At 37.0% G+C, this 27,964-nt stretch overlaps 1 protein-coding gene across 13 annotated transcripts; it reads left to right on the top strand.

Moving 5' to 3' along the window:
• The first annotated feature begins 798 nt into the window (after positions 1 to 798).
• On the top strand, positions 799 to 27,964 carry LOC114134684 (sorting nexin-14). 13 transcript variants are annotated; one of them, XM_028001419.1, is made up of 31 exons: positions 829 to 1,224; positions 1,308 to 1,449; positions 1,558 to 1,678; positions 2,470 to 2,543; positions 4,778 to 4,856; positions 4,941 to 4,984; positions 5,272 to 5,359; positions 5,430 to 5,514; positions 5,588 to 5,747; positions 7,090 to 7,165; positions 7,242 to 7,286; positions 8,149 to 8,229; positions 8,320 to 8,434; positions 9,355 to 9,480; positions 10,590 to 10,714; positions 11,469 to 11,527; positions 12,579 to 12,605; positions 15,850 to 15,996; positions 17,390 to 17,522; positions 18,118 to 18,304; positions 19,396 to 19,479; positions 19,661 to 19,761; positions 22,028 to 22,139; positions 22,217 to 22,257; positions 22,940 to 23,059; positions 23,898 to 24,021; positions 24,917 to 25,081; positions 25,718 to 25,813; positions 25,908 to 25,999; positions 26,135 to 26,191; positions 27,604 to 27,964. In XM_028001419.1, the coding sequence occupies exons 2-31, from the start codon at positions 1,313 to 1,315 to the stop codon at positions 27,643 to 27,645; spliced, it is 2,943 nt and encodes a 980-aa protein (XP_027857220.1). In that variant the 5' UTR covers positions 829 to 1,224; positions 1,308 to 1,312; the 3' UTR covers positions 27,646 to 27,964. The 13 variants fall into 13 exon arrangements, 12 of the variants coding, with proteins under 12 accessions (XP_027857220.1, XP_027857218.1, XP_027857216.1 ...); XM_028001417.1 differs by having other exon boundaries at positions 830 to 1,224; positions 9,325 to 9,480; positions 27,607 to 27,964; XM_028001415.1 differs by having other exon boundaries at positions 833 to 1,224; positions 9,325 to 9,480.

Below are 27,964 nucleotides of genomic sequence, written 5' to 3' on the forward strand. Positions count from 1 at the left end.
AGGCTACATGTCCATTTAGCTCAGTAAGTACTTCAGTAAATATCACAGACATTTATTTTCGTAATACTTAGAGGTACTCGAAAATTTTGATCAAATAATAGTTGAAATGTACTTATGAGTTAAATAGGAATGAGGGGAGAACTACTTCTAAGCTTGTGGCTTTTTATTGTTGTCATAGCAACGCCATAGCAACTGTCATGACAGTTATTTCGTACCTACCAAGATAACTGCCAGATACAAAGTTCCTGGAAGTGTCACATCACCTGAAAACTTTCTATACATCAGTTCTCATGTGATGTGTCACTTCTGGGAACTTTGTAACTGCTGAACCAGCAAAATTAGCTTAGCTAACATAGCTTTTACCTGCAAGCTAAGGCGGACATGTAGCCTATGTGTATGTTACTACATGTACTTACTCTGTCAGTCACCAGAACCTTATTCACGTGAAGTGGTCATATGTCCTTTACAAATCCACTTAAACATTGATTGTATACGTCTGTGGATTTAAGATTGTGAAGCTCCTCCATGGTGAATTTGGACATGTGCATATTGGTGAAGAGTGTAAACATATTTTATTTTTGTTGTGTGTTCGCTTGCCTACTAAGATGGCGTGAATCACTTCCGGTTCAGACTTGTGGGAACTAAGGATTGGATGGTAGCATTTTTCAAGCAGGGGTCATGGCCCCCACATTGCCACCCCTTGGAGGCACCACTGAATAATGTTTATTATTATTGTTATTGTTTAAAAATATTATAACGAATCAAAACAAATATTTGTCTTAATCTTTTATGGACACAAAGAAGAGGAACAACTTATTTAGCTTAAATTTATATGACCTACTTAATGGAATATCAACTTTTTAAAACATGTCCGGATATTTTAATACCTCATGATTTGCGAATATACCCAGATGAAGAAAAAAAATCCACGTGTCGGGAAGGTGTAGTGTTTGGTGTTGGTGAGAACTACAGGAGCCAGAGGCCGGACTGGCGGCGTAGCGCGGTGACATCACGCTTCTCCGGTGTTGACAAGCAGGCAGCAGCCCCTCCACGGACCGGGCTGACAGCCAGCACCGCAGCCATTAGACCCGCAGCTCCCGGAGGAACCATGCTGCGTGATCTTAATCCCAACAGCTGCAGACGGGCACCACGCCTGCGCTGATCACCCAACCATCCAGCCACCTTTGTGTTATTTTCCTGCCTCTGCTCGGCCGTAAACTGGCGGTAAGTGTTGGACTGATAGATAAAATGCAGTAAATTTCCCAGAACTCGACGCTGCAGCGTGTTTTTGTTTTCACGGATTATAGGGAAGATGGGGAGCATCCGAGCTTTTCTGCAGCTGACAAGCCGCGGGATGAAGCTGGACCGGGTCAGGGAGCTCGGCAGGCAGTACCCAGTTTTCTGTTTTCTCCTGCTGCTCTTACTGCTGACCACTCTGCTGCTAAATAGGCAAGTAAACGCCGCCCGGGGTCCCTGAACGCATCACATGTTGACCTGGGATGATGTAATGTTTGTTTGGCATGTGATTATTAATAATTTGATTTGTTTTGTTTTTAGATATATTCATATTATCTTGGTGTTTTGGTCCTTCCTGGCGGGTGTGGTTACGTTTTACTGCTCACTGGGTCCCGAGTCTCTGCTGCCAAACATATTCATGTCCATTAAACCAAAAACAAAGGTTGGTCAGACTACTACGACCTAGATTAAAAAATAAAAAAGGAAGAGTAAATTTTCGATACTGATCTCAGAAATTTTCTGAAAAGAAAACAAGGAGATTTCTGCATTTGAAAAGTCGTCAATTTGCTCCAAAATAATAATAATAAAAAAGAATCAGCTCAGAAAAAGTCCAGAAAAAACAAGAAATTTTCTGACTTTGAAAAATCGAAAATTTGCTCCAACTCAGAAATGTTTTGGTTAATCAAGGTAATATTTTGTAAAAATTGTAAAAATTTGCTAAAAAAAAAATAAACTTGGAAAGTTGGAAATTAAGAACAGAACTTTACTAGTAAAAACTTTAAATTGCTAAGTTTAAAAAGTCAACAATTGGCTAGAGCATTTTTTTTTTAGATTAATCTCAGAGATTTTCTATAAAAAAGAAAATTTCTGATTTTTAAATATTGAAAATTTGCTATAAAACCTCCTAAAGTCAAAGATTTGTGAGTAAAAACTCAGAATTTTTTTTCGATAAAACGAGGAAACTTCTGATTTTGAAAAGTTGAAAATATGTAAGTGAAAACTTAGAAATTATGAGAGCAATATCAGAAGTTTTCTAGAAAAAACACAGAGACTTCCGAGTTTGAAAAATCAAAAAGCTTTCCGTAATTTTTTGCTGGAACATTGTGAAATTGTTTGGCGAAAATTACCCCTCCTTTATTTTTTTAATCTGATGACCCTGACATGCTGTGGTAAAACTCTGATTTTATTTAGTTACTGTAACAAGTTAATAATGTGAGTTAATTTCTCTCTCAGTCTTTCCAGCAGGAGCTGTTTCCTTTGGGCCACAGCTGTGCTGTATGTGGAAAGATTAAATGCAAAAGACACAGGTAAACAACTGAGACATTTGCTCTTTTTGTCACAATTCAACCACAAGTTTTAATCTGTTATATTTGGATTTAAATAGGCAGCCAAAACAAGAAGCAGAATATGCCTCACAATATAGTAATTAGCAGTTTCTAAACCTTTTTAGAAATAATAATAAAAAAAACAACATATAGTGTTTATTTTAAGCCCGATTTAGTCCGATAACACTAAAATAATCCAGTACAGTTTGTCAAATTTAAATTTTTGAGTATAAATGCAGTCTTATGAAGTTTTTGGAGATTTGTGGGAGAACTTCAGTGATCAGTTTAAATGACAAGCAGACATAATCTAGGATAAACATTATGGGACTTATTGTTGTTTTTGGATTCCATATTGCAGAAATGCCACAAAAACATGTTTGGTAATGTAAATCTAGCAGACGAACAATGGGGAAGCAAAGGGGAAAAAGGGAAACAACAAAATAAAATAATCTTTAGATTTTTTAAATTCAGATGAAATTAGGAAAGATGACTTCATAACATATTGATTAAGACTTGAACATACTCGATTAAACAGAAATTTAGTGAAAAGCCGTCTTTGCTTCTACCAAATTAACTTTTATTTAATTTATTAAACTCGGCTAAATATAGAAAATGTTTTGACCAAAATCCTGTTCTTATAATCGAGCCAAAAAGAATGTGAAAACTAGATGCCTTTCTGGCAAAATCAGTTTTACATTTTGGATGAATCCCTTACAAAAAAAAAATAAAAATTTGATTACTCTATTTGCTTGATTTTTGGCCATGTGACAAAAAGTTTGGGCATCCCTAAAATAAAGAAACTAATTTGGAGACAAAGCAATAAAAAACTACTAGCGCCAGCTAGTGGTCAGAAACAGTGTTGTATAGTAACGAAGTAAAAATACTTCACTACTTTACTTAAGTATATTTCGGAGTACTTCATACTTTCCTCGAGTATGAAAATTTTTGATGACTTTCACTTTTACTTCACTATATTTCCGAACTTAATTGCGTACTTTTACTCCGATACATTTTCAATGTGTGGTTTAGTTACTCGTTACAAAAAGCGAGAGAGAGAAACAAAGTGTTTTGATCCCACCTACTGATTAGCAAGTAGCAAGCAGGCTACCGAACAAAGTCCGTAGCCTGCTTGCCTGGGCTTGTTCATCACCACCAATAGGATACACCTGTTTCGCTTCTCCCATTAAACACAAAGCAAGTCTCGCAATCAGCAGCAGTCACATGGAGGAGGAGACGGAGACCACAACGACTGCAACTACGTCGGACACGGCTCCAGGGGAACCACCAGCTGGTGATAGGGTGACCAGACGTCCTCTTTTTCCCGGACATGTCCTACTTTTCAGACCTAAAAAGATGTCCGGGGGGAATTTAAAAATTGTCCGGGATTTTGGTCAATTGCCTCAAAACACATTACATAGCTTACAGTGCATTGTAGGGCACTGCGCACGGCGCTGCGTGTCACGTAATCCCTGAGCCGCGTCAGTGGGCAGCGCCCCCCCCCGCTCCAAAGTTTTCTGGGGTTTTTTTTCTTTTGCATAATGACCAGTTGTGTGCACCACCTACTGACTGTAGCATTGACTGATTCACTGATTTGTGAAGTAGAGTAATCGTAACAGCTCTTTTTCTTCATGTTGGCCGCATTTTCTGTACTATTTATTTTTCTCATTTTCAGCACTGACCTTACTTGAAGGGAAAACTTAAGGCTTACAAAAACTTTGTATTTTCTGTCCAGGAGGGTTTACTAAGAAGCTGGTTCAGTTGTAAAGCAGGTTAAGTTAACCTTGTGCTATAGGTAAAGCACCTAATGTTCTTAACCAAATGATGCCTGCAGGTATATCTATTAGCAGGTTTAATTTTGCCTGCACTTGGTTGGGTACATTATTTTAAGTGTATTTGACAAGTTTACCAAAATATAAAAAATGTCCTTCAAACTGCATTTGCCTTGTTTTACTTTTTACTTGTACTTTTCATTACATTACTTGAGTACATCCATTTTTACAGTAATTTCCATACTTAAGTACAAGAAGTTTCAGATACTTTAAGACTTTAACTCAAGTAACATTTCAGTCAGTGACTTCGACTTTTACCAAAGTCGTATTTTGGAGAGGTACTTGTACTTTTACTTGACTCTGAGATTTCAGTACTTTATACAACACTGGTCAGAAATGACTTTAGCTTTTCTTTGTGTGTAATTCTGTGATTTTTCTGCTTCCCAGACCGACTTTGTTGCTGGAAAACTATCAGCCATGGCTTGACCTGAAAATACCCTCGAAGGTTGATGCATCTCTATCTGAGGTGTGACATCACAATTTAATAAAAAATAATAATAAAAGCAGTTTTGAATCCACTGATCTCATGTAATATTTTTATTCTTCACAGATTCTGGAGCTTGTCTTAGAGAATGTGGTATATCCCTGGTACAGGTAGGGGATTATTATGCTAAAGGGGATGTATTATGCAAAATTAATTTTTTAAAATTGTTTTTTATACTTCCATTTGGGTCTCAGCAACAGGACGCCCTAAGGCAGCTCATTCTGAAAAGAGCTAAAAATAGGCAGAGCTAAACAGACTAAAATCTCATTACTTGGGTAAAAAACTTGATGAATATGTTTTGAATCGCCCGTAGAGCCATCATAGCAGCTTTAACATTTATATTTGGGTGTAAAATGTGATGCTGCTCGATTTGAAGTGACTGAATGACGTTTTCCAGAGAAATCACAGATGACGACTCATTTGTTGATGAGCTGAGGGTGACGTTACGCTTCCTCGCCGCTGTCTTGGTCCGCCGAATTCAAAAGGTAACAAATTCTAACATTATTATTATTTTTATTATTAGATTTTATCTTATTTCTCTCTGTTTCCCTGAAGGTGGATGTGGCTTCACTCATCACTAGAAAGCTCCTGAAAGTTTCCATGAAACACATTGAAATCATCAGCAAAGCCAGACAGAAAGGTATTCCTGGTTTCAGCCTCCTGTAGGTCGCGATCGGTACTGCAGCTGTAACTTTACGTTTTGTTGTCCGAAGCAGTGAAGAACGCAGAGCATCTTCAACAAGCAGCGCTGGATGAGTTCGGTCCGGATCTCCACGTGGCGCTGCGAAGCCGCAGAGATGAACTCCTCTACCTGAGGAAGCTGACTGAGATACTTTTCCCCTACATCCTGCCGCCCAAAGGCACAGACTGCAGGTAGCGCACCGCTGCGGCACAAAATATACAAACTGCAGCGCCCAAAGTTGCATAAATGAATCCTTTTTTATTTAAATTAATCTCCAAATAAGAATGAGTAAAAGTCTATATGTTCAGATGGAATTACAACAAAATGTGGATCTACAAAACAGAGGGCAGGATTCACAAACATGCTACATTATGCATATTATTATATTATATATGCATATATGATAAATTTAATGTCTTCTCTCCTTCACACTTTAAAACTTGCATTGCTTTAATTTTTTTCTTTCATGAAATCCAACTAAAATACATTAATGTTTGTGTTTCCAATGCAACAAAATGTGAGTTTAATTACCAAATAAAGCAGGGGAGTCCAAAGTGCCGCCCGGCTCTGCTTGTGGCTCATGGACTGATTATTCTTTTACCCACAACTGCAGTTCATGAATGGTAAAAAAAATAGTTTTAATAAGGGTAAAATTATTTTTGAAATCAAATTTAAGTTCAACACAAAGTATTTGTTTTTATAGCCAAGATCTTGTATTAAGTAGAATCTCGTATGTCCAGGAACTTTTACTGAAAAGCCGACTTTGCTGCACCCAAACCAGCTTTTATTTAACTTATTAAACTCGTTTAAATATATCAAACGTTTTGAAAGAAATTGACCCGAATCCTTCACTGCAAAAACCACAAAATCTTACCAGATATTTTTGTTTAGGTTCAAGAACAAATATCTTATAAATTATATATAGTATATTTAAAATAACAAAACTAACTTAGAAGTAACTTTTCAGGTAGCTGTGTGAGTTTGTTTAATAATTCCTTATTATTGATGGAAATGTACGTGTTTAATTGGCAGATTATTTCTTTAATAACAAGACATTTTTCCAGTGTTATAAGTGAAATAATCTGCCAATGGAAATTGTGTTTTTCATCTTAAAACAAGCTCATATGTTGATGAAAAGTTACTTGTAAGTTAGTTTTGTTTTATTCTAAACATATTGAGATATTTGCATTGGAATCTAAACAGAAATACTGATACTTTAATGAGATTTTGTATTTTTTTTACAGTGAAATTCCAGTTCCTTTCAATTCTAAAGTCAGATTTGGTCCCACCTGATTCTTCCTCTACTTCTTTTGGCTGCTTTCCCCTCCCTAAGTTTTCCATAAAGTTAAGATCTTTTACTATTACAAACACTTCAAACAGCCAAACTGTTTAGTCTATTTTATTGTAATTATTGCATTGTTATTCATCCACCTCAGCAGTAGAACAGTCTGCCTGCTGAGTGGGTGTGAATACTTGGGCGTTGTTGTCTTGAAGGATTTCGTTTTATTGTCTCGTTTTCTGCTTCTCCAACAGATCTCTGACTCTACTGATCAGAGAAGTTCTGGCCGGTTCTGTCTTCCTGCCTTCGATGGACTACCTGGCCGACCCGGTGAGTTCAGATCCATTTAGAGCTGCTGTCACTTTAACCTCCTGCTGATGGACAGTATGTTTTGTTTTCATTGCAGGACACAGTGAATCATTTAATTTTAATATTTATCGACAAGTCCCCTGTGAGTACATTAAACCTTTGATCAAATTTCACCAACATGTTTTTTATTTCTGTCTTGATGTTGCAGAGTGGATGCAGTTTATGATTTATTTACAAACATATTTAATAAATAAGAAGTTAATTTATTTCAGTGAGAAGCAGCCTCTCCATTACAAATGTATGCAAAACATTGTTGATATTCCACTAATTTTACAATTGTGGTGTTTCTGTTAAATGCGATGCGAATAAAATATTCCGATTGCCAAATAAAAAACACTTTATACAAGTGTTTTTTCAAAATTTCCTTGTTTCCATTAAGCAAATTTATTTTCAAATATACAGTCAATGAAAACACAGCTATTGAAACACGTGCTATAAATTAATTACATAGACTGTTTTCAGCCATTTATTTCTGTTCATTATGACATTGTTTTGCCTACAGTTGATAGAAAATATGACATTTAAGATCATGGTGCACCGGTTGCAGTTTGCTAGCTGATCACAGATGTTTAAAGAACAAATTTTCCCCATTTGGGGATCAATACAGTATTTATCTAACTTTGTAGCTAGTTAGCTAGATAGCTAGCTAATCTGACTGGTGGATTCTGATTTTTTTCTTTCTAACTGATACTGTCATGTCATTGTAATGCAAGAACATATTAAAGATCATTAAACTTTAAATTCTGTTGGGCATTTAACACTGGAACTGGAAGACATTTTAAATATCCAAAATAAATAAACAAAACAACCAAAATAATAAATAATCGATCAGTGAACCGCTATTTTTAATACAGAAATGTGCATCAAATGTAAAGTATGTTTAATACCTGCTAACAGGCAGCCTTCATGTGTATAATGAATTTACTGTGTTTTTGTCTCTTTAGCCTGAAGAAGCAACAGAGCCAACTTCAGCACTGGTTCCGTTTTTACAGAAATATTCAGATTCTCGTAACAAAAAACCCTCAGTGAGTTCTTTGCGCTTCATATAGAATATTGATAAATTATTACCTATATCACCAAATAAGCACTAAACTGTCAGCCTTTTCCTGCACCAGGTGCTCAAGCTGGAGCTGAAGGAAATCAGAGAGCAGCAGGACCTCCTCTTTCGTTTTATGAACTTCCTCAAACAGGAAGGAGCCGTTCACGTCCTCCAGTTTTGTCTCGCTGTAGGTGAGTGTTTCCTGTTCACACCTGGACAAAAACAGGTCGATTAATTCACCTTCTGCAGGGAGAAGGTGAATTAAGGTGGAGAAGGTGGAATTTTTCTGACACCAAGTATCAGAAGAATACTTGGTATCAAAAAAATACAGGGCCAGTATATCCAATATCGAAAAAAATGGCATTGTCATTAAATAATTTGAAAATGTGGAGAATAAATTTACATTTTGCACATTTTTGTACTTTCATTTGGGTCTCAACTGCTTCTATATGCTGTATGCATTGTATGCGCTGTACAATGGCTTCTGGAAAAGGCGAGTGTTTTGTTGTTGACTTTCCATCCAGAAATCACTTGTTGAATTCTTGTTGATTGTGCAGGAGGCTTCAGTTTTGCTTTTCAAAGATGTATGGTTGTATACCTATTCATCTGTTTGCAGCCAAGAATGATTTTGTGGAAAAAATGTAATGGAGATGTTTTGTGTGACCTGCAGACTTATCGTAACCTGTTCAAGGTAGAATGATAAGCCAGTTTTAATATTTAGTTTTGAGGTGTATATCTTTACAAAGGTGTATTCTTTTTCAGCTGAATAGGTGATGATAAAATTACGCTTATGGGGAAATTAGACAGATTGTATTTGAAAGAAAGCAAACATTTTGATTGCAAATTTTCATACAAAGGTATGAAATTTAAATGTAAGTTTTTGATATTTGGCATTTTGATTCCTGCACGAACTTGAATAATTTGCTGCACATATGGGAGAGAAACTGTAAATAAAAATGTTTATCCGATACCAATACTTACCTTGGTATTGATATTCAGATTGATACGCCAGCTGCAGTTCTGTCCCATGAAAGTCTTGCACACAGTAACTCGGTTGTGTCCGACTTTCCCGACTTCCCAGAGGAATTCAACGACAGGATTTTGTGCCCAGAGCTGCCGGACTCGGAGAAGATGATGCTGCACGAAGAGGTGAAGAAGATCTACGAGACTTACTGCTTGGACGAGAGCATCGACAAGATCCGCTTTGACCCATTCATAGTGGAAGAAATCAGAAACAGTACGTAACCCTGAATGCTTCCAGAAAAGCACATTTAATTTACCTTTAGTGGATTTAAGTTGCTGTTATGGACACTTGGATATTTTTTCTTTACTTTCGCCAAAAACCGTCAGATTCTCTGACATTTAAAGTCGGATTTTCTGTCTAATAATTGCGCAGTGTTAAAGTGAAAACCACTAGCAGCATTTTAATTGACCATATATTTGCACAATTTGACATTTTGAAAATTTGTTTAATGAAAACACGACAATTTCGAAAAAAAAAGCTCTTGTTTTTTTAATTAAAAATTTTACCGGTAGGATTAGGTGTTTTTTTTTTTTTGGCCATAACAAAATTGGTTTATTTTGCAAAACTGCATGGAAACTCTTTTTTTCACAACACACGAGTCACATGATTCAACTGGATGTTACTACTGGCTGAAAAGACGAAGAAGACAACAGGAAATGGGAGGATGAAGATGGCGTGGCATGTTTTTTGATGACTTAACTTGTGAACAAACCTATTCACGTGTTTTTTATTTAATGGAAACACCACAATTATGTTTTTTTTTAACCTTAAAAAAAAGGTCAAAAATGGTCAAACTTTGACAATTTGAATATTGTCAAAGTTTTTTGCATACTTGTAATGAAACGCAGCTATTGTTTAGCTTTCAGTTTGCTGTTTCTGAATCAGTTCATTGAAGAATTTTGATTGGATTCCTCTAGGAGTGCCGCCACCAGGTGAAGGAGGGCAAAGGTCACCCTGAAACATTTGCTGCTTCGTTGGCCAAAGAAACAGATTTGCATACATTTTCTGAGTCTAAATCTGGAAAAGGAGAGAACAAACTTAAATGTGTTGCAAAATCTGTTTAATTTTATTTGTATTTTTTGCAACTACCACTTTTTGGCATTTATTTTATTGAGATTTGATGGGCCAGCTTTGAAGTGGAAAATTCTACATAATTTTCGCCCACAAAAATTTGAAACTTGCTTTTCTGGTTATTATTAAAATCATGTGAGTCTGACAAACGAATAAGACAGTACGATAAATGAGATCTTTTATTCTTTTTATATTAAAATCTAACAGGTCATTCGCATGTATCTCTTTTTCTGTTTTCTGTGTGGTCTCAGTTGCTGAGGGCCCGTATGCACAGGTGGTGAAACTGCAGACCATGAGGTGCTTGTTTGAAGCCTATGAGCACGTTCTGTCGCTCCTGGAAAATGTTTTCACGCCGATGTTCTGTCACAGCGACGAGGTCAGTAACCGAAGCAGCAAATCAATGATTTCACCACAGGCTTTCAATCTAAGTTAATAAAAAGACTTTTAACGGAGACATATTATGAAAAATTCACATTTTACAAATTTTTGTACTTCCATTTGGTTCTAAACTGCTTCTAAAAATAGCCCAGGCACTTAAAAACAACCAGCCCTTTTCTGGCAGTGAGGTAATGTTTAGTTGCAATATATCGCCACAACTCAGCAGGCACTGCCCCTCACCTAGTGACCACAGTGAAGCAGAGCTCGTTACCTAGCAACCCCAGCAGAATTCCGCCAGCTACCTAGCAACCAAAATTGAGCTGCATCACATTTGGTCAGTTGGTTTTATCGCTGTATGCTCTGTACAATGGCTGCTAGAAAAGGCAAGTGTTTTGTTGTTGACTTACTATCTAGAAACCACTTGCTGCATTCTTGCTGGTTGTGCAGGAGGCTCCACTTCTGCTTTTCAAAGATGTACAGTTATATAGTTGCACATCTGTTTCCAGCCTTGTCATCAGACATTGTCCGCAGTCAGCAGTTATCATATTTCTTTCAGGATAATAATAATAATAATGATAATAACATTATTATTATTATTATTATTATTATTATTATTATTATTATTATTATTAATAATAATAATATTTTAAAAATCTGATTTCTAAATCCTAGAATTGACGATGTAGTGCTTTAGTTTATATGCTGTACCAAACCTACAAAGTGGTCTTTACTCACTTAGTTTTTTCCTGCAGTACTTTCGACAGCTTCTGAGGGGGGCGGAGTCTCCGGCCAGGAACTCAAAGATGAGCAGGTAGGTTTTAGCTTAGCATCAGTTTCTTTTTAAAGCTCTGAAAATCAATAGAAATTAACAATGACTTCATGTAACATTTTGATGGGGATGTTAATTAATAAATTAGATACAACGAAACATCCAAACTCAACATGCGGTATTTTGTTTATCATATAGCAGTCTGCATCTAAGAGGTCACGACCCACTGGATCTCTGATTTATTATCTGCTGTATCGTTTATGTCCACATCATTCGACTTTAGTCTCAAACATTTACGATTACATCTAAAATACAGTTAAAACTAGGATATTTACATGCACTGTAAAGAAGACAAAATTTTTTCTCAATATTTAACATTAAATCAGACCAAACCTTCCTATTTTCGATCACCTAGAATTACCAAAATAATTAATATTTACTAATTTTTATTTACTGAGATAACTGACAAAGTCAGATGTTTGTATAGATTTCTTTAGTGTTTGGCAGAGTTGCCTTTAAATTAGCATGTTTGGTCTGTTTTGATACATCTTGTTGATAATTCAGTATGTCACTTTCAAAATAAGTTTATAAAACTAATAATTTCATTTTTATGTTGTAATTTTTAATAATCAGTGTTTCAGCTGCTTTCTGTGGAGATCTTCCAGACATAAACCAGTTTAAATTAGCTTTTGTGCTAATTCCTGCAAATTTATGCTGCCATGAATTGTGGCAACATTTATTAATATGCTAATATATGCTATTAATATCCTAATCAAATAAATGAAATAAAAACTTAATAAAAAACAATTTAGGAAAGTCAGTCCCAGGTCACACAACAGAAAGACGGGGTGCTGCAGCAGCCAAAACAGTCTCTCTGTCAATGTGAAATTCGTTGAGACGAGTCAAAACATCTTGATTGAAGGAAATAATGTGCACATTAAAAAAGGCTCTTATTTTAGATGTGTCTTGTAAAACCACAGACAGTGCACTAAGAGAGTTTAACCAGAGACTTGGGATTAGATCGCTCTAGCTTTAATTTAACGTCACAGCGAATGGTGTGTAGGTAGCTAACTCCTTGTGCATATTGTTCCAGAAATAGCGTCAGTTTGGATGACATTCGGTGAGTATGAGGCATCAGTGTGCTGACCAAACCCGTGACTGGCTTAACAGGGATGCACGCATCATATAAAAGACGCTTCTTCCTTGCCTGACCAGAGCGCTGGCTCAGAATACTGTCGAATGCATTAGCATTAGCATTTTAGCTGTATAATAATCATTCATAAATTCATTACATTCAACATTTTACTCTTAAATAAGAGTTTATTTGATGGGGAGATTCAGAAATATGGCTGTTGTGTGTGTGTGCTTCATTTATTGATTAATATTATCTATTAAAAACTTAAATATGAATGATAAGAAAGTAGGTCTACTGGTGTATTCATTGATTCTCATTGGTGCAACATGTCCTATAGAAGGCCTTCTGAAAGTATTTACACCCATTTAACTTTTCCACAGACTTTCCTCAAACTTCAGTGTATTTCATTGGGATTTTATGTGATAGACAAACAAAGGGTTTGAATTAAAACCATGCACGTCTGAAAAGTGTGAATTGTTCTCAGCCTCTTTGAATTACATATCTCAACTAAAAATACATTTAAAGCAGGACAAAGCTATAAAACAGCATGCAGGGTTTCCCCCACTGCCTTATAAGCACGGCGGGCTGCCAGGCTCTCCTAGCCTCGTTGCTAGGCAACAAGTTGTTTATTTATTGTTTTTTATTGGATGAAATGGTTGAAAATCCAGTGCTGGTTGACAAAGTGCTAACTAGCAAGGATGTTAGCAGATTTTAAAAGCAACCTTCTGTGTATGACGTTATATTGGTGCCACCAGTCAGAGCCTGCAGTGACACTGATGTGAGCGCAAAGATCTTTGTAAGTAAAAAAGAACGTGTGCCATCTTCGTTTACTTCTCACACGCTCCTGTTTGATATCAGCCAATCACAGACAGGTATTTTTCTTTTTATCCAATCAGAGTATTCCTTGCAAATAGGTGTGGATGATATGAACTTATATAAGTTTTATCGCAATATTTTGTGGCACTATTGTGATAAAGATAAAAGTGACAATACAAACTATTTATTGCTGTTTTTAGGGTAGCTGTATGGCAACGACTGAGAAACAGAAATACTACTCTTAAAAAACATTTCTTCATTTCCAATAAGCTTCTTCAGGACACCAATCGCGTAAAGAAGTGTGATTTTTATCACTAAAATGCAAACAATAACTGCATTTAATCATATTTTCACATTTATTGCTAGTCATTGATGCACCTTTATTTAAAGAAAAGTGGATAAAATGCTAAACAAAAAAACAATAAGAACAGTTTAAGGATTTTAAAAAATCAAGACAGTTTCTGGTATGAACTGGAAGTGATCAGCGCCATCTTGGTAGACAAGAGTAGCGTAAAACTACTTATATTTGTCTTAGCTCCATTAATTAAGGAAATTTTTCTAGTTTGGCAGCAAGTACTACAGTAAACATTACTGATAGGCATCTACAGTAAGTAATACAAAATGGGGGGGGAAGTACTCAAAAATTGTTGATACTTATATTGTACTTATATTATTAGGAACCAGGTGAGAGATAGTTCTAAGCTTGTGGCTTGTTTATTGTTGTCATAGCAACTGCCTACCAAGATGGCTCTCGGTAGTTACAAAGCCCCCTGAAATCTGTCATCACATGAGAACATTGTATCGTAATTTATTGTGTCAAAGATAAATCAAATTCTTACAATGATAGGAAATTTATGACGATAAATGATAAACGACACAATAAATTTCCACTCCTACTTGCAGATAAATAACAACCAACAAATCCAAAAACTGCACCAAGCTGCAAACATTACCAAACAAAATGTCGGGACTTAGAAAACTCAGAAAACTGGTGTGTGATGGTCTGTTTCTCACATAAAATCCCCATGAAATACATTAAATTGGTGGTAAAATGTGGGAAAGTTGATGAGTTGTGGATACTTTTAAAAGGCAGTGAGAGCTTAACCTTCCTCATAAATGCGACTGGAAAACCTCCTCTGCTCGGCCTGTCCGTCCGCCAGGAACCGCCATGCTCTGTCTGTCACTGAGGGTGTTTTCCCACCTGAAGGTCCAATAGAATCGGTTCGATTGGGGACAAAAATCATTTTCAGCTGCTGCGGTTTGCTTTCACACCGTGTTAGGGCTGAGCAATGTGGCTTAAAAATAAAATCTCTGATTTTTTTCCCACCAGGTACGATTTCATTTAAATTTTCTCGCTTTATTTGATAAGAAAGACATTATAAATGACTGAAAATATTTTTTAAAAGTGGCTTTTATTTCAATTAGCCCTGCTGTAAGTTGTACAATGACGTAAGAGGATTTTTGGTTGTACATGCTATGAGGATTTTTGTTTAATTTCAAGAAAAAAGTCACAATATTAGCAGAACTAGAACAGAATTTAATCAGAAAAAAGCGTCTTAACATTTTGAGAAATTCTTTTTAATAAGAAAAAACTTAAATAATAAATATTTTGTAACTTTTTACAATACAACTTTGTTAGTTCCCATACATTTACAACTTCATTCTGCTAATATTATGGCTTTATTCGTGTATTATTTAGACTTTAGTCTTGTGTTATTTCTAATTTATTCTCATATTACAGTACTCTTATAATATTATCACCTTATTCTGGTAGACTTCAGACTAGACTTTATTCTCATAGTACTATGACTTTATTCTTATAATAAAAAAAAAAATTGTAGCCTGACCCTCATTTTTTTGTTGTTGAGTTGACCTCTGTGTTGTTCCCCTCCCCACCTGTGAGGGCGCTGCACCAAAAACACACTGGCGGAAATTACATGAAAACCCCAGAAATAGACACTGATTGTGAAATGTAAACAAAAATAAAGTAGCGTCAGATGTTAGCGGTTGGAGGATTTCTCTTTTGTCGTTGGTAAAAGACTACAAGCCATTTCTCCTGCTAATGCTAGGCTAGCGAGTTTGTCTTGGTATTTACCCAGAATGCCTTGTGCTGTAGTCCGCTTCCTGGTTTTGGAACGATCTCCGGTCCATTTGGTGTTGATGTATAAATTCGAACGGCACCAGAGTTCACCTCAACCGAACCGAGACCGAAGGTTGTAGATTTGTATTTCGCGCTCTCACCTCCCCAACCGAACCGGACTTTCTAGGCAAATGGACTGGAGTGAAAGCGGCCCAAACAGGGCTGGTGTGAATGCACCCTGAATGTCCACTGTGATTCCCTGACTACCATACTGCCTGCCCTGTCCTCTCCCCCACCGGCCCCGCGGGGGACCCGGCCCTGTTCTGCCTGTAGCTCCTGGGACTGGAGCCCCGAGTCCCCGTCCTCACTCTTCACCGCCTCTGGCAGCTCCTCACCTGCATCCTTTAGCTCCCTCCATGTCCAGTCCACGTTCACAAACTTCCCATATGGCTCGCAAACCCACCGCCACTCATCGCCCAAGTAAGTCAGGGTCCATTTGTGTGATGTCATGCCGTCCATCCCCCTCCATGTCCCCTCATGTGACCCCAGTCCCACCCAGACGCCTGCATGGTAGGCCAGCTGCATGGAAACCTGTTTTTATCCTATTATTTCTAACAATGCAGTGACTTGTCTCTTTAATTGGGTTTGAACCCGTGTGCTCTCTGTTTCTCAACCTACACTGCAAAAACACAAAATTTTACCAAGTATTTTTAGTCTAGTTTCTAGTGTGAATATCTTAGTGCACTTAAAATTAGACACAAATAACTTAAAAGTAGCTTTTCAGCAAGAAATATGGGCTTGTTTTAAGTTAATAGTTGATTAATATTGATAAAAATTACTAGTTCCACTAGCAGGTTATTCCGACAGCAACCTGGGACAGAAAAAGGGAGAAAATTTCCACCAAAAAATTCAGAAATTTTAAAATAAATCTCAGAAATTATATTAGAAAAAAAAATACAAGGACATTTTTAAAAGTCTTTTTTTTTTTACTTATTGTAGAAAAAACTTGAAAATGTCTGAATCTTAAAAGTCAGAAATTTGCAAGAATTTTTTTTTATTTATCTCAGAAATGTTCTAGAAAATACAAGGACATTTCTGAGATTCAAAAGTGGAAAATTTTCAATATCTGAAACTAGAATTTATTTTTTTTGTGCAAAATTTCAACTTTTCAAACTTAGAAATTTCCAAGTTTCTTTTATTTAATTTCTGAGTTCAATCTCAAAATTTCTGAGGTTTTCTGGGAAATATGTGACTTTCGAAACTTTCGAAGTTTTTTCCTAGCAAATTTTCATCTTTTCTAATGTCCAAGGCTCCTACTTATTTCCATATACAACGGAATTAATACACCGTTGTAGATTATTTCATGCATTTCATGGGAAAAACTTGTAACAAGTGAAATAATCTGCCAGTTGAACTAGCATTGTTTTTAATCGATATTAAGGAAGTTTTGACTTGAAACAATCTTCTTTATGTAGCAGAAAAGTTGCTTGTAATTTACTTTAGTCTGATTTCAAGGTATTTGCACGAGAATCCAGACCAAAGCGCTTGGTGATATTTTGTGTTTTTGCCAGTGTGTCAGAGACTCAGAGTGTCTGTTTTGTTTTGTGGATGGCTTGTGATTAATACCAGCATAATTCCCACCGATTGAAGCTTCCGGATCGGGCCGTGTGACGCCAACACTCTCACTGCTTTGTAACTGTTTTTGCTTTGGGTCAGCAGAGTTTTTGGCATTGTAAGATAAGAGGCATTTTGTCTTGGGTAGCTTCGTCCCTCCTCTGCTGCTTTGTTTTTCCTCTCTGGCTGCATGCGCTCTGCTGAAGCGGCGCTTCGGTCGGTCGATCATCATTCGCTCTCCGCTCTCTTGGCTCTGCAGGAACACGTCAAAGAGGGGCGAGTCGTTCGGGATCAGCCGCATCGGCAGCAAGATCAAAGGAGTGTTCAAAAGCACGACCATGGAGGGCGCCATGCTGCCGTCCTACGGCCTGGTGGAGGGAGAGGACGACATGGTGAGACCGGCTGCCTCAGCTGGAAAATACTGAACACAGTCACATTTTATCAAGTAAGGTTCATTATCTGCCACCAGGGGGCGAGAGTGAGTAAAGGAAATCAGATGCTGTTGCAAGTTTTTCACAGAAAATATTTCAAGTTTTAGTCTCTCCTTTCTTTCTTATTTACTTCCCTTCTTCTCTCCTTCCCTCTTTCCTTCCTTCCTTACTGAAATTCTGATATTAATCCTGGAATTTTTTTTTTCTAAGATTGAAAAGTCAAAAATTTGCGAGAAAGAAATCTCCAAAATGTTCTAGAACATACTTGCACATTTCTGAGTTTCATAGATGGAAATTTTTTGACTTTTGAAACTCAGAAATTTCCAAGCGTTTTTCTAGAAAATTCTGAAATGCATCTCAAAGTTTCAGATTTTTTTTCTGGCAAAGTTTTGACTTTAAGATTTTGTGTTTTTGCAGTGCAGATTTTTTTAACAAGGTTTTATTGGCTCTAGTGGCTTTTATTTGATAGTGAAGTGACAGAAAAACTAGGCAATGAGAGAGGGAGAAGATTAAAGCATTACAAAATGGCTGACACCTGGTGCATCTTTAACTGAAGGTCGAGGAAGCCATGATGGTTCTGGAGGACGACTCGCCGATGGAGGCGGCGTCCACGCCCAGCACGCCTCGAAATCTCTCCGCTTGGAACATCACCATCCCGTACATCGACTTCTACGACGACGACGTGAAGCGAGAGAGGATTCCCGTCTTCTGCATCGACGTGGAGCGCAATGACAGGAAAGCAGGTCAACTAAGGGACTTAGCGCCATCATTCAGGGAAATTTATGTTTATTGTTCTGTAAACTTTGTGAAAATTAAAAAAAAACATTGTCAGGTATACACAATAGCGCATTGTAAAAAAAAACAAATTAGTAGTAAACTTTAGCCAAAAATTTCATGAGTTTCAAAAGTCCTCCAGACCACTAGGGGGAGAAATTGACTTTTGAAACTCATCTAGAAAATTTCTAAAAACAATCTACAAACGTGCCAAGTTTTTTTCTCAAGTTTTCGACTTGACCAGTTTCGGGCGTTGAAAATTTTGGACTTTTTAAATTTTCCTTGTTTTTCTTATAAAAAAAATTCTTCGTGTCATCTAAACATCTCTGGGTTATTTTCTTGCAAATTCTCGACTTTTGAAACTCAAATTTCCAGTTGCCATAACCCAATGTGTTGGGTGAAACCATCAACCCAACCCAGTTGAGTTAAAACTCCCCAGCATCGGGTCAGTCCATATTTGACCCAGTACTGGGTTACAAATTGGGTTGTTTTTAACCCAGCAGTGTTTTCTGTGTAAGTTATTTCTGAAATTTATCTGAAAATAATTTAAAAACATCTGAATCTCGCAGGTTTTTGACTTTTGCAACTCCGAAATTTGCTTTTTTCCTAGAAAACTTATGAGATTAATCTAAAGTTTTTTTCTTGCAAATTTTTTACATTTGAAGCTCAGAAAGTTTATGAGATTAATCTCAATTTCAGTTTTTTTTCTGGCAAATTTTAAAATGATCAAACTCTAAAATATCCTTTTAGAAAATTTCTGAAATTAATCTAAATTTTTTTTATTTTTTTATGACAAATTCAGAGATTAACTTCAAATTTTGTTTTTCCTTATAGAAAATTTCTGAAAATCTCAACAGTTTTTAAATCAAATTTGCTCCCATTTCTCTGCCTGAAATGGTCCTAATACAATGCCATAGTTATTTTATATCAGACAAAGCTGAAGCGAGAAGTGTTGGAAATGTTTCAAATTGTACTGAGAAGAATTAATTTGAGAAATTTTAGGTTTTGATTAAAAATATCTCGCCCGATTTCCTGATTTTTAATATTTGGTTTCCAATAGTGGGTCATGAAACTGAGCACTGGTCGGTCTACAGGAGATATCTGGAGTTTTACGTCCTCGAATCGAAGCTCACTGAGTTTCACGGTAAGTTTTCCGATTATTGTTGCTTCACTTTGTAATATTATTATTTGGAGTAATTTTTTTAAAAGAATATATTCTAAAATAAACTCCCAACTGCAACCTAGAAGTAAACCTAAGACACTGAAAAGTAATTTCTTCTTAGTTTTTTTTATGCACTAATTTTTCAGTTTTATCCTCTTTGCAGGTTCATTTCCAGATGCCCAGTTGCCCTCCAAGAGAATAATTGGCCCCAAGAATTATGAGTTTCTGACATCGAAGCGGGAAGAGTTTGAGGAGTATCTTCAGGTAGATAAAGGAGAAAATTCAAAACTTGTCTCATTTACACCCTGATATAAATCCATCCATCCATTTTCTTCTGCTTTATCCGGGGTCGGGTCACGAAAATTTCAGAAAAAAAAGCAGCTTCAGAAGGGAGGCCCAGACTTCCCTCTCCCCAGCCACTTCTTCCAGCTCCTCCCAAGGGAATCCCGAGGCGTTCCCAGGCCAGCCGAGAGACATGGTCCCTCCAGCGTGTCCTGGGTCTTCCCCGGGGCCTCCTCCCGGAGGGACGTGCCCGGAACACCTCACCAGGGAGGCGTCCAGGAGGCATCCTGACCAGATGCCCCGCAACTGGCTCCTCTCGATGTGAAGGAGCAGCGGCTCTACTCTGAGTCCCTCCCGGATGACTGAGCTTCTCACCCTATCTCTAAGGGAGAGCCCAGCCACCCTACGGAGAAAACCCATTTCGGCCGCTTGTATCCGCGATCTCGTTCTTTCGGTCATGACCCAAAGCTCATGACCATAGATGAGGGTGGGAACGTAGATCGACCGGTAAATCGAGAGCTTCGCTTTTTGGCTCAGCTCTCTCTTCACCACGACGGACCGGTACAGTGCCCGCTTCACGGCAGACGCTGCGCCAATCCGCCTGTCGATCTCCCGCTCCCTTCTTCCCCCATTCGTGAACAAGATCCCGAGATACTTGAACTCCTCCACTTGGGGCAGGACACCCCCCCCTGACCCGGAGAAGGCACTCTACCCTTTTCCGGCTCAATGCCTCGGATTTGGAGGCACTGATCCTCATCCCGGCCGCTTCACACTCGGCTGCGAACCGCTCCAGCGAGAGCTGCAGATCACGATCTGATGAAGCCAAAAGGACCACATCGTCTGCGAAAAGCAGAGATGAGATCCAAAGGCCACCAAATCGGATCCCCTCAACACCTTGGCTGCGCCTAGAAATTCTGTCCATGAAAGTAATGAACAGAATCGGTGACAAAGGGCAGCCCTGGCGGAGTCCAACTCTCACCGGAAACGAGCCCGACTTACTGCCGGCAATGCGGACCAGACTCTGACACCGGTCATACAGGGACCTGACAGCCCGTATCAAAGGGCCCGGTACCCCATACTCCCGGAGAACCCCCCACAGGGCTCCCCGAGGGACACGGTCGAACGCCTTCTCCAAGTCCACAAAACACATGTAGACTGGTTGGGCGAACTCCCAGAACCCTCCAGGACCCTGCTGAGGGTGTAGAGCTGGTCCAGTGTTCCACGACCAGGACTAAAACCACACTGCTCTTCCTGAATCCGAGGTTCGACTATCCGACGGACCCTCCTCTCCAGGACCTCTGAATAGACCTTGCCAGGGAGGCTTAAGAGTGTGACCCCTCTATAATTGGAGCACACCCTCCGGTCCCCCTTTTTGAACAGGGGGACCACCACCCCAGTCTGCCAATCCAGGGGAACTGCCCCCGATGTCCATGCGATATTGCAGAGTCGCGTCAGCCAACACAACCCTACAACATCCAGAGCCTTAAGGAACTCCGGGCGGATCTCATCCACCCCCGGGGCCTTGCCACCGAGGAGCTTTTTAACCACCTCGGCGACCTCGCCCCCAGAGATTGGAGAGCCCAACCCAGAGTCCCCAGGCTCAGCTTCCTCAGTGGATATAAATGACTTTGAATATAAAATCAGTAAAACATCAGAATAATTGATAGATTAATCAATTAAAACTGGTTGCAGCCTGATTTAAATTGCTTTGAATCTGAAATCCCAGACTAGCGTTGCGTTCATTGTGTGAAACTCGAGCCGTTCTGCTTTTATCATCCTAAATGGAGCTTTACGTTTTGAAAGCCATTTTGATCCCATAAATCATTCAATGCTGCTTTGTTTCTGTGAGATTTGTGTTTAAACGTTAAATCAAAACCCACGCGATGCATTTTAAACAGTTTGGAAATGGAGAACCTAATTTGCCGTCTACCATCTGTTTTGAATAATTTGAATTTCATTGCTTTCTGGTTCCTCGCCAGAACGCTCATGTTTTTTTAATTCACCCCGGCGATCCTGAAGCCAATCATTTTAAATGGCCTCAACTTGGATAATTATTGTACAACAAACTGATTCAGGCACCAAAAAACCTGAACTTTATGCTAAGCTAAAGTAAAGAGACTAAAATGACTTGAAGTTAATAGTTGAAAAGCTTCTGTAAACCTCTGAAACCTTTCATTTTTCACTTGTTTTATTCGTAGATGTGCATTAATCCACTTCACTGCCTGCCTTTATTTTGTGCTTTTTGCAGAAACTTCTGCAGCATCCAGAGCTGAGCAACAGCCAGCTGCTGGCCGACTTCCTGTCTCCTCACAGCATGGAGTCTCAGTTCCTGGACAAGATGCTGCCGGATGTGAACCTCGGTGCGACGGGAGAGGGAAGCTGCGTCTGGGCAGAGTGGAGAAGAAATGGATCATAAATTATGTTATTTATTTTACAGGGAAGATCATCAAAGCAGTGCCCAGCAAACTGATAAAAGAGGTACAGAAAAGTTTATGTCCCTGGTTTTTAGACGGTTTTGATTAAAAAAAAGTCTGATTAGTTTCAGTATAAATCTGTCTGTCCTTCTGGAAATCTGGAGAAAAATGTCCGTTTATGCAGGAAAATGTATCTGCCAAAACAAAAAATCGCCACATGATAAATTATATTCAAATCTAAAGTGTAGATGTCAATAAATACAAATTGAGCACTTTAAAAAAGGAATTTAATTTTAAAATACTTAAAATACTTACATATTGTATACAGTTTTAATTAATCAAATGTAAAATTTTGATTAGACTTTCTTTTTTTGCTGCTTTTTGTTTCTTTTCGTCAACTTTTATTTTCTTTTTGTATTTCTTCCTTCTTTCTTTTTCTTCTTTTCCCCATTTTCTCTTTTTTCTGTCTTTTTTCATCCTGTTTTTTTTCTATTTCTCCTTTGTATCATCCACCCACTGAGAGAAATGTATGGAGCTGAAGCAGAAATACAAAAACATTATTGATGTTTTGTTGCCCAGAACTGTTGAACTGTTAATTTATTTATTTTAAATAAAACAAACTACTTTACAAATGAAACGTATTTATTTATTTTAACACAGTTCGTTACATTTTTAAAATGAATTCTGGAACTTTTTGTCTCCTTTGTGTGTTTTTGTTATTTAATTCATTTTCATTTCCTGTTCAGAAAGGACAGCATCTGGAGCCGTTCATCCAGTCCTTCTTCAACTCCTGCGAATCTCCCAAACCCAAACCCAGCCGACCCGAACTCACCATCCTGAGTCCGACGTCAGAAAACGATAAAAAGGTTTAAATTTTTCTCACTGTTTTCATTTCAGAGCTGCAACTAACAAATATTTTATTCACTGATTAATCGCTTATTCTGACAATTAATCAGATTTAAAATATTCGACAGATTTTTCTCTTAAACCTTTTTTATTCAATCTTAGAATTTTACAAATTAAAATATGAAACTAATGTCTTTATTACGGCTGCAAGTAACAATTATTTTAGTAATCAATTAATCTAATTCTGACGATTAATTGATGAATCAGATGTATAAGAAGTCATTTAACCACTAAAGCCTTTTTATTCAGTATTAGAAATACATAAATACATTAAAACATTCAAATAAACAAATAATTAAATTTTCTTTTGTAAGAAAATAAAAAATTCATTTAATTTCTTTTGAGTTCACTTGATCAATTGGAGCAAAGGATCCATTTGCAGATGTGAAATGTTCAGCTTGACTTAACATTAATACAATGTAATTATTATTTATTGATTAACTGATTAATAATTGGAAAGAAAAAAATGCTTAAAAAGATTTGTTTTTATTTGTACAAGTTTATTTCAAAACTATGCTACTTGAGGAGTTTTATTTACAGACAAAAGTTTTTTTTTTCCATCTTAAATACAAAATGTTTATATTTTGTAAAGTTTTGTCTTAATTTCTGCTTTGGCTGTGTTTTAGGTCTGCATTTTGCAGTTAGCGATTAATTGATTACAAAGTTAGTTGACGATTATTTCAATAATCGGTTCACAGCGATGAATCATTTAAGCTCTTTTTCACATCTAAACGCCTGCATTCTTATACAGAATCAGTGGGACTTTTTAAAGTTTCTTCAGTCTAAAATGTGTTGCAGCTCTTCAACGATCTCTTCAAAAACAACGCCAACCGATCAGAAGTGACCGAGAAGAGGCACAACCAGAACTACTTCATGGAGATGATCACTGTTGAAGGAGTGTACGATTATTTAATGTATGTTGGTAAGTTAAAGTAAATTTAATCTGTCCAGCACAACTGCAGATCAAATCAGACTTTTACATTAACTTTACAAAACAAACTTTCTTTTTTACTCAGTTTGACTTTTAAATCAGAGAAAACATTCCCTGCTTATGCTCAGGTAGGAAAACCAAACAGTTAAATTGCAAAAAAGTGTTACTGTTTAATGTAGTTCCATTAAAAACAGACAAATACTTATATTTAAATTCAAACACTTGAATTTGAGCAGTTTGTCTTTATGTCTGAAGTTAAGTTCAATGAAAAGGGCACAGAATTAAAAAGTAATACAATTAATTAGAGAATAATATAAGATATTCTAAAGTGTGATACCAACATGCTATTTAGCTAAGGCTAAGCTAATGCTAAATGCTAAATGTTTATAATATTTGTCACAAAAATGTGAGGAGGGTCTCAAAACAATGCATGTATGTAAATATTTGCATGTGTTTAATTAACTCCTGTAGTTTGTTCATGTTGTATTATTCTGTATACATTTGTTCGTTTGTTGTAGAGGAAACAGATCTGCTGCGTAAAGAGACTTCAAAATAAGAGCATGAATATAACTGTCTAACTAGTTTGAACACAAAAGTCGAACTTTATTCAGATGAATGTTTACTAAACTTCCTAGTAAATTAGCGGTTTATAATTTATCTGGAAAAATTTAAGCTTAGTGTGCTAAATGTTTTCAAAGCTAGCAAAAACACTAAAATGCTAAATTAAAAGTTTAGCTGTGCCATTAGTATCATCATCAGTAACTTGAGACAGAAAATTACTTTCAAAAATATAAAACAATGGGGACTTCGTAAAGTCTCCCAAAACTTTGTGAAAGTGAAAAGTTTTTGTATAATTTTGTAAATGTTTCTTGCGTCTCTGCGGCAGGTCGCGTTGTGTTTCACATCCCTGACTGGTTTCATCACCTGCTGATGGGCGGCAGGATCCTGATCAAGAACAGCCTGGAGGCCTACACAGATCATTACCTGCAGCACAAACTGAACCAGGTGGTGCAGGAGCACCGGCTGGTCTCGCTCATCACCCTGCTGAGAGGTAAACAGGAAACACAACGAGCCACTTCCTGGAGCGCCCCGGCCTTTGGCCACAACGCCGAACCAGGGCAAACGGAGGAAATTTATACTAAAAATCTCTGAAATTTTGAGATTAATATCAAAAGTTTTCTAGAAAAAATAAAGACATTTCTGAGCTACAAAAGTCAAACATCTGCTAAAAAAAGTAACTAAAAAATTTTCAAATTAATTTCCTTGAAAAAATTTTTGACATTTGAAACTCAGCAAAACGTTTTTTGCTAGCAAATTTTTGACTATTCATGCTCATAAATTTCCTTGCTCTCCTTGTCTAGAAACCTAAAAGTTTCAAAAGTTTTTGCCATTTCAAACTGAAAATTTCCTCTTTTTCCCATAAAATCTTTGAGACCAAACAGTGAAAAATTTAATAGAAAATAGATTTTGCGATTGATCTCAGGAAGTTATTAGGAAAAAAGCTGGGCAATTTTTTAGTTTGAAAAGATTTTTTTTTGTTTTTTCTAGACAATTTTGAGATTAATCTCAAAATTTCAGTTTTTCCGGCAGAAATGTACTCTTTATTTTTAATAAAAAATAAAGAGTTGTTATTTGGCTGATCCGCCGTCGTAAACGTCCGTCGCTAACAGAACCGATGTCATTCCAGACGCAGTTTTCTGCGAGAGCAGTCCGCCGCGATCGGCGCCGGACAAACAAAGCAGAGCCAAGCGGACGTTCGAGGAGATGATGAGCTACATTCCAGGTATTTATTTCATTTTACATTGTTTAATTTTATTTTTAGTGAATGCAGTTCTCTTCCGTAACAAATGACTGTTAAACAGGGTAAATTTCTTTAGATTTTCTAGGAAAGTGTATTGGAGAGGAGGCAAAGTACGAGGGAGTTCGTCTTCTCTTCGATGGACTGCAGCAGCCGGTTCTCAACAAACAGGTACAGGAAACACACACAGTGTGTTTGGTAATCGGCTACTTTACATCAATGTATCTGAATACTGGTTTACACCCACTTTTTTAAACAACATTTTTGTTTTAATGTTTATTAATTTTGTCTTGTTACCTTGATTAGCTGACCTATGTGCTGCTGGACATTGTCATTCAAGAACTTTTTCCAGAACTGAACAAGGTAATCATAATTCTAACATTTATTGCCATTTCTATTGTCTTGAGTTTACTCAGACAGCACTAAAAGTATTCTAATGCTGTTTTCTAGCTATTAGCAAGCGTCAGAATTGTTCAGATGTTTGCAACAAATCATCCAAACAGGGATAAAATGTGAAATAAAATCGATATTAAAATGATTTTCTATTTTAATACTTTGTAATGAAGCAGAACACTTTAATACAAAGTGATCTGCTTTGTATTAAAGAAGCCTGTCATGAAGTGGATGAATAATTGCGAGACTGTTAGTTATTTATGTTTCATATGAAGAAACTATTTGGAATATTAATTTTGTTTTGCTGTTTAAATGGTTTTTGTTAGATTTCTAACAAGCAGCTGGTAATGTGTGCTCAGCCATTAAACCCACTTCACAGTTGGCTGTAAATGTCCAGAGTGTTTTTATCCAGCTGCAGTGGATTCAATGCACTCAACCTGAAGACAAATTAAACTAAAGCGTTAAATCGTGTTGATGGTCCCACAAACAAAATGGAAATAACAAAAATACTAACGTTTGACTTGCTGTTTTTACTTTTTCTACATCCTTAAGATGTTTTCAAATCACTCTTCAGTTTGTTTTGCTTTTATGCGACAGACCAAAGCAGTCTAGTTGTCGGGAACGACAAATAAACTCACTATTGCAAATAAAAATACCAGAAATTAGTTTGAATTCACTGATAAATTCCAAAATCTAACCAAGTACTTTTTGGTCTAGTTTCTAAATATGTTGGTGCTCTTGAATTAAGACAAAACTAACTCATTAGCTTTTTTCTGCAAGAAATCTGAGCTTATTTTAAGTGAATAATTTCTTAATATTAATAAAAAAGTATTTTATATATTGCAGGAAAAAATGTCTTACTATAAATGAAAAAGTTTATTAGTGGAGCAGTACCTTTTAATGAAAATTAAGGAATGATTGATTTTTTAAAATAAGCTCTTATATCTTGTGGAAAGTTAATTGTAAGTTAGTTTCATTTTATTTTAAGATATTTGCACTAAACTTGACCAATTTTACTTGGTAAGATTTTGTGTTTTTGCAGTGATGGAGCAACAAAATCTCATTTACTGTCATATATACAGTAAGTGTAAATAATCAAAATTTCTATCAAATATTTATAAAGTAGCTCCACAAAATCAATTATTTTGATTATTTAAAAAAAATCACAAAAACAATTATGAATTCCTGGAGGAAAGTGAAAAGACGCTCAATATTATTTAATTTTAGGAGGTTTATTAATGTTTGGGTCTCATCAACATATTCTGGAATAACCGGCCCTTTAAGAGCATTTGGGACCTTGTTGTGGCTCAAAGTGAAAATGATAATTCAGTTGGCGTAGCTGAGTTATCAGCGTCTCTGTGTGACGCTGCGTAATTTCCCAGCAGGTGCAGAAGGAGCCCTCTGCTGTGGCTCCATGGATGTAAAACGCTCAGTACTGATCAACCAGCTGGACCCGGTTCGGTTCGACCCGCATCCTGAGAGGCTCTGGGTTCTGGCGGGTCGCAGCAGGAAGTCTCAGTGAGGATCCAAAAGGACGGAGCGGGAGCTTTGACAATCCCCCGACGGATTAATGAACATGCTTCTGGGTTTTAGCTGCATTAACGCAGAATGTTGCCAACATGTTTTCTGATTTGAGGTGGAAAATCTGCAGATTTGCACTTTTAATTCTTACCAGTTGTTGACTTGTGTTTTGTTTTTTTCCTGGAATGTGAAGATAAAAATAAAATATTTGGATTCAGTTCA

Source organism: Xiphophorus couchianus, chromosome 19, assembly GCF_001444195.1.
Source record: "Xiphophorus couchianus chromosome 19, X_couchianus-1.0, whole genome shotgun sequence".
Classification (NCBI taxonomy): domain Eukaryota; kingdom Metazoa; phylum Chordata; class Actinopteri; order Cyprinodontiformes; family Poeciliidae; genus Xiphophorus; species Xiphophorus couchianus.

Bases quoted from the DNA above. Each gene is read 5' to 3' on its own strand.
- LOC114134684 (XM_028001415.1), top strand. From the start codon at position 1,313: ATGGGGAGCATCCGAGCTTTTCTGCAGCTGACAAGCCGCGGGATGAAG. The intron at 25,082-25,717 runs GTAAACAGGAAA...ATGTCATTCCAG, and splicing joins GCTCATCACCCTGCTGAGAG to ACGCAGTTTTCTGCGAGAGC. The intron at 26,000-26,134 runs GTACAGGAAACA...TACCTTGATTAG, and splicing joins AGCCGGTTCTCAACAAACAG to CTGACCTATGTGCTGCTGGA.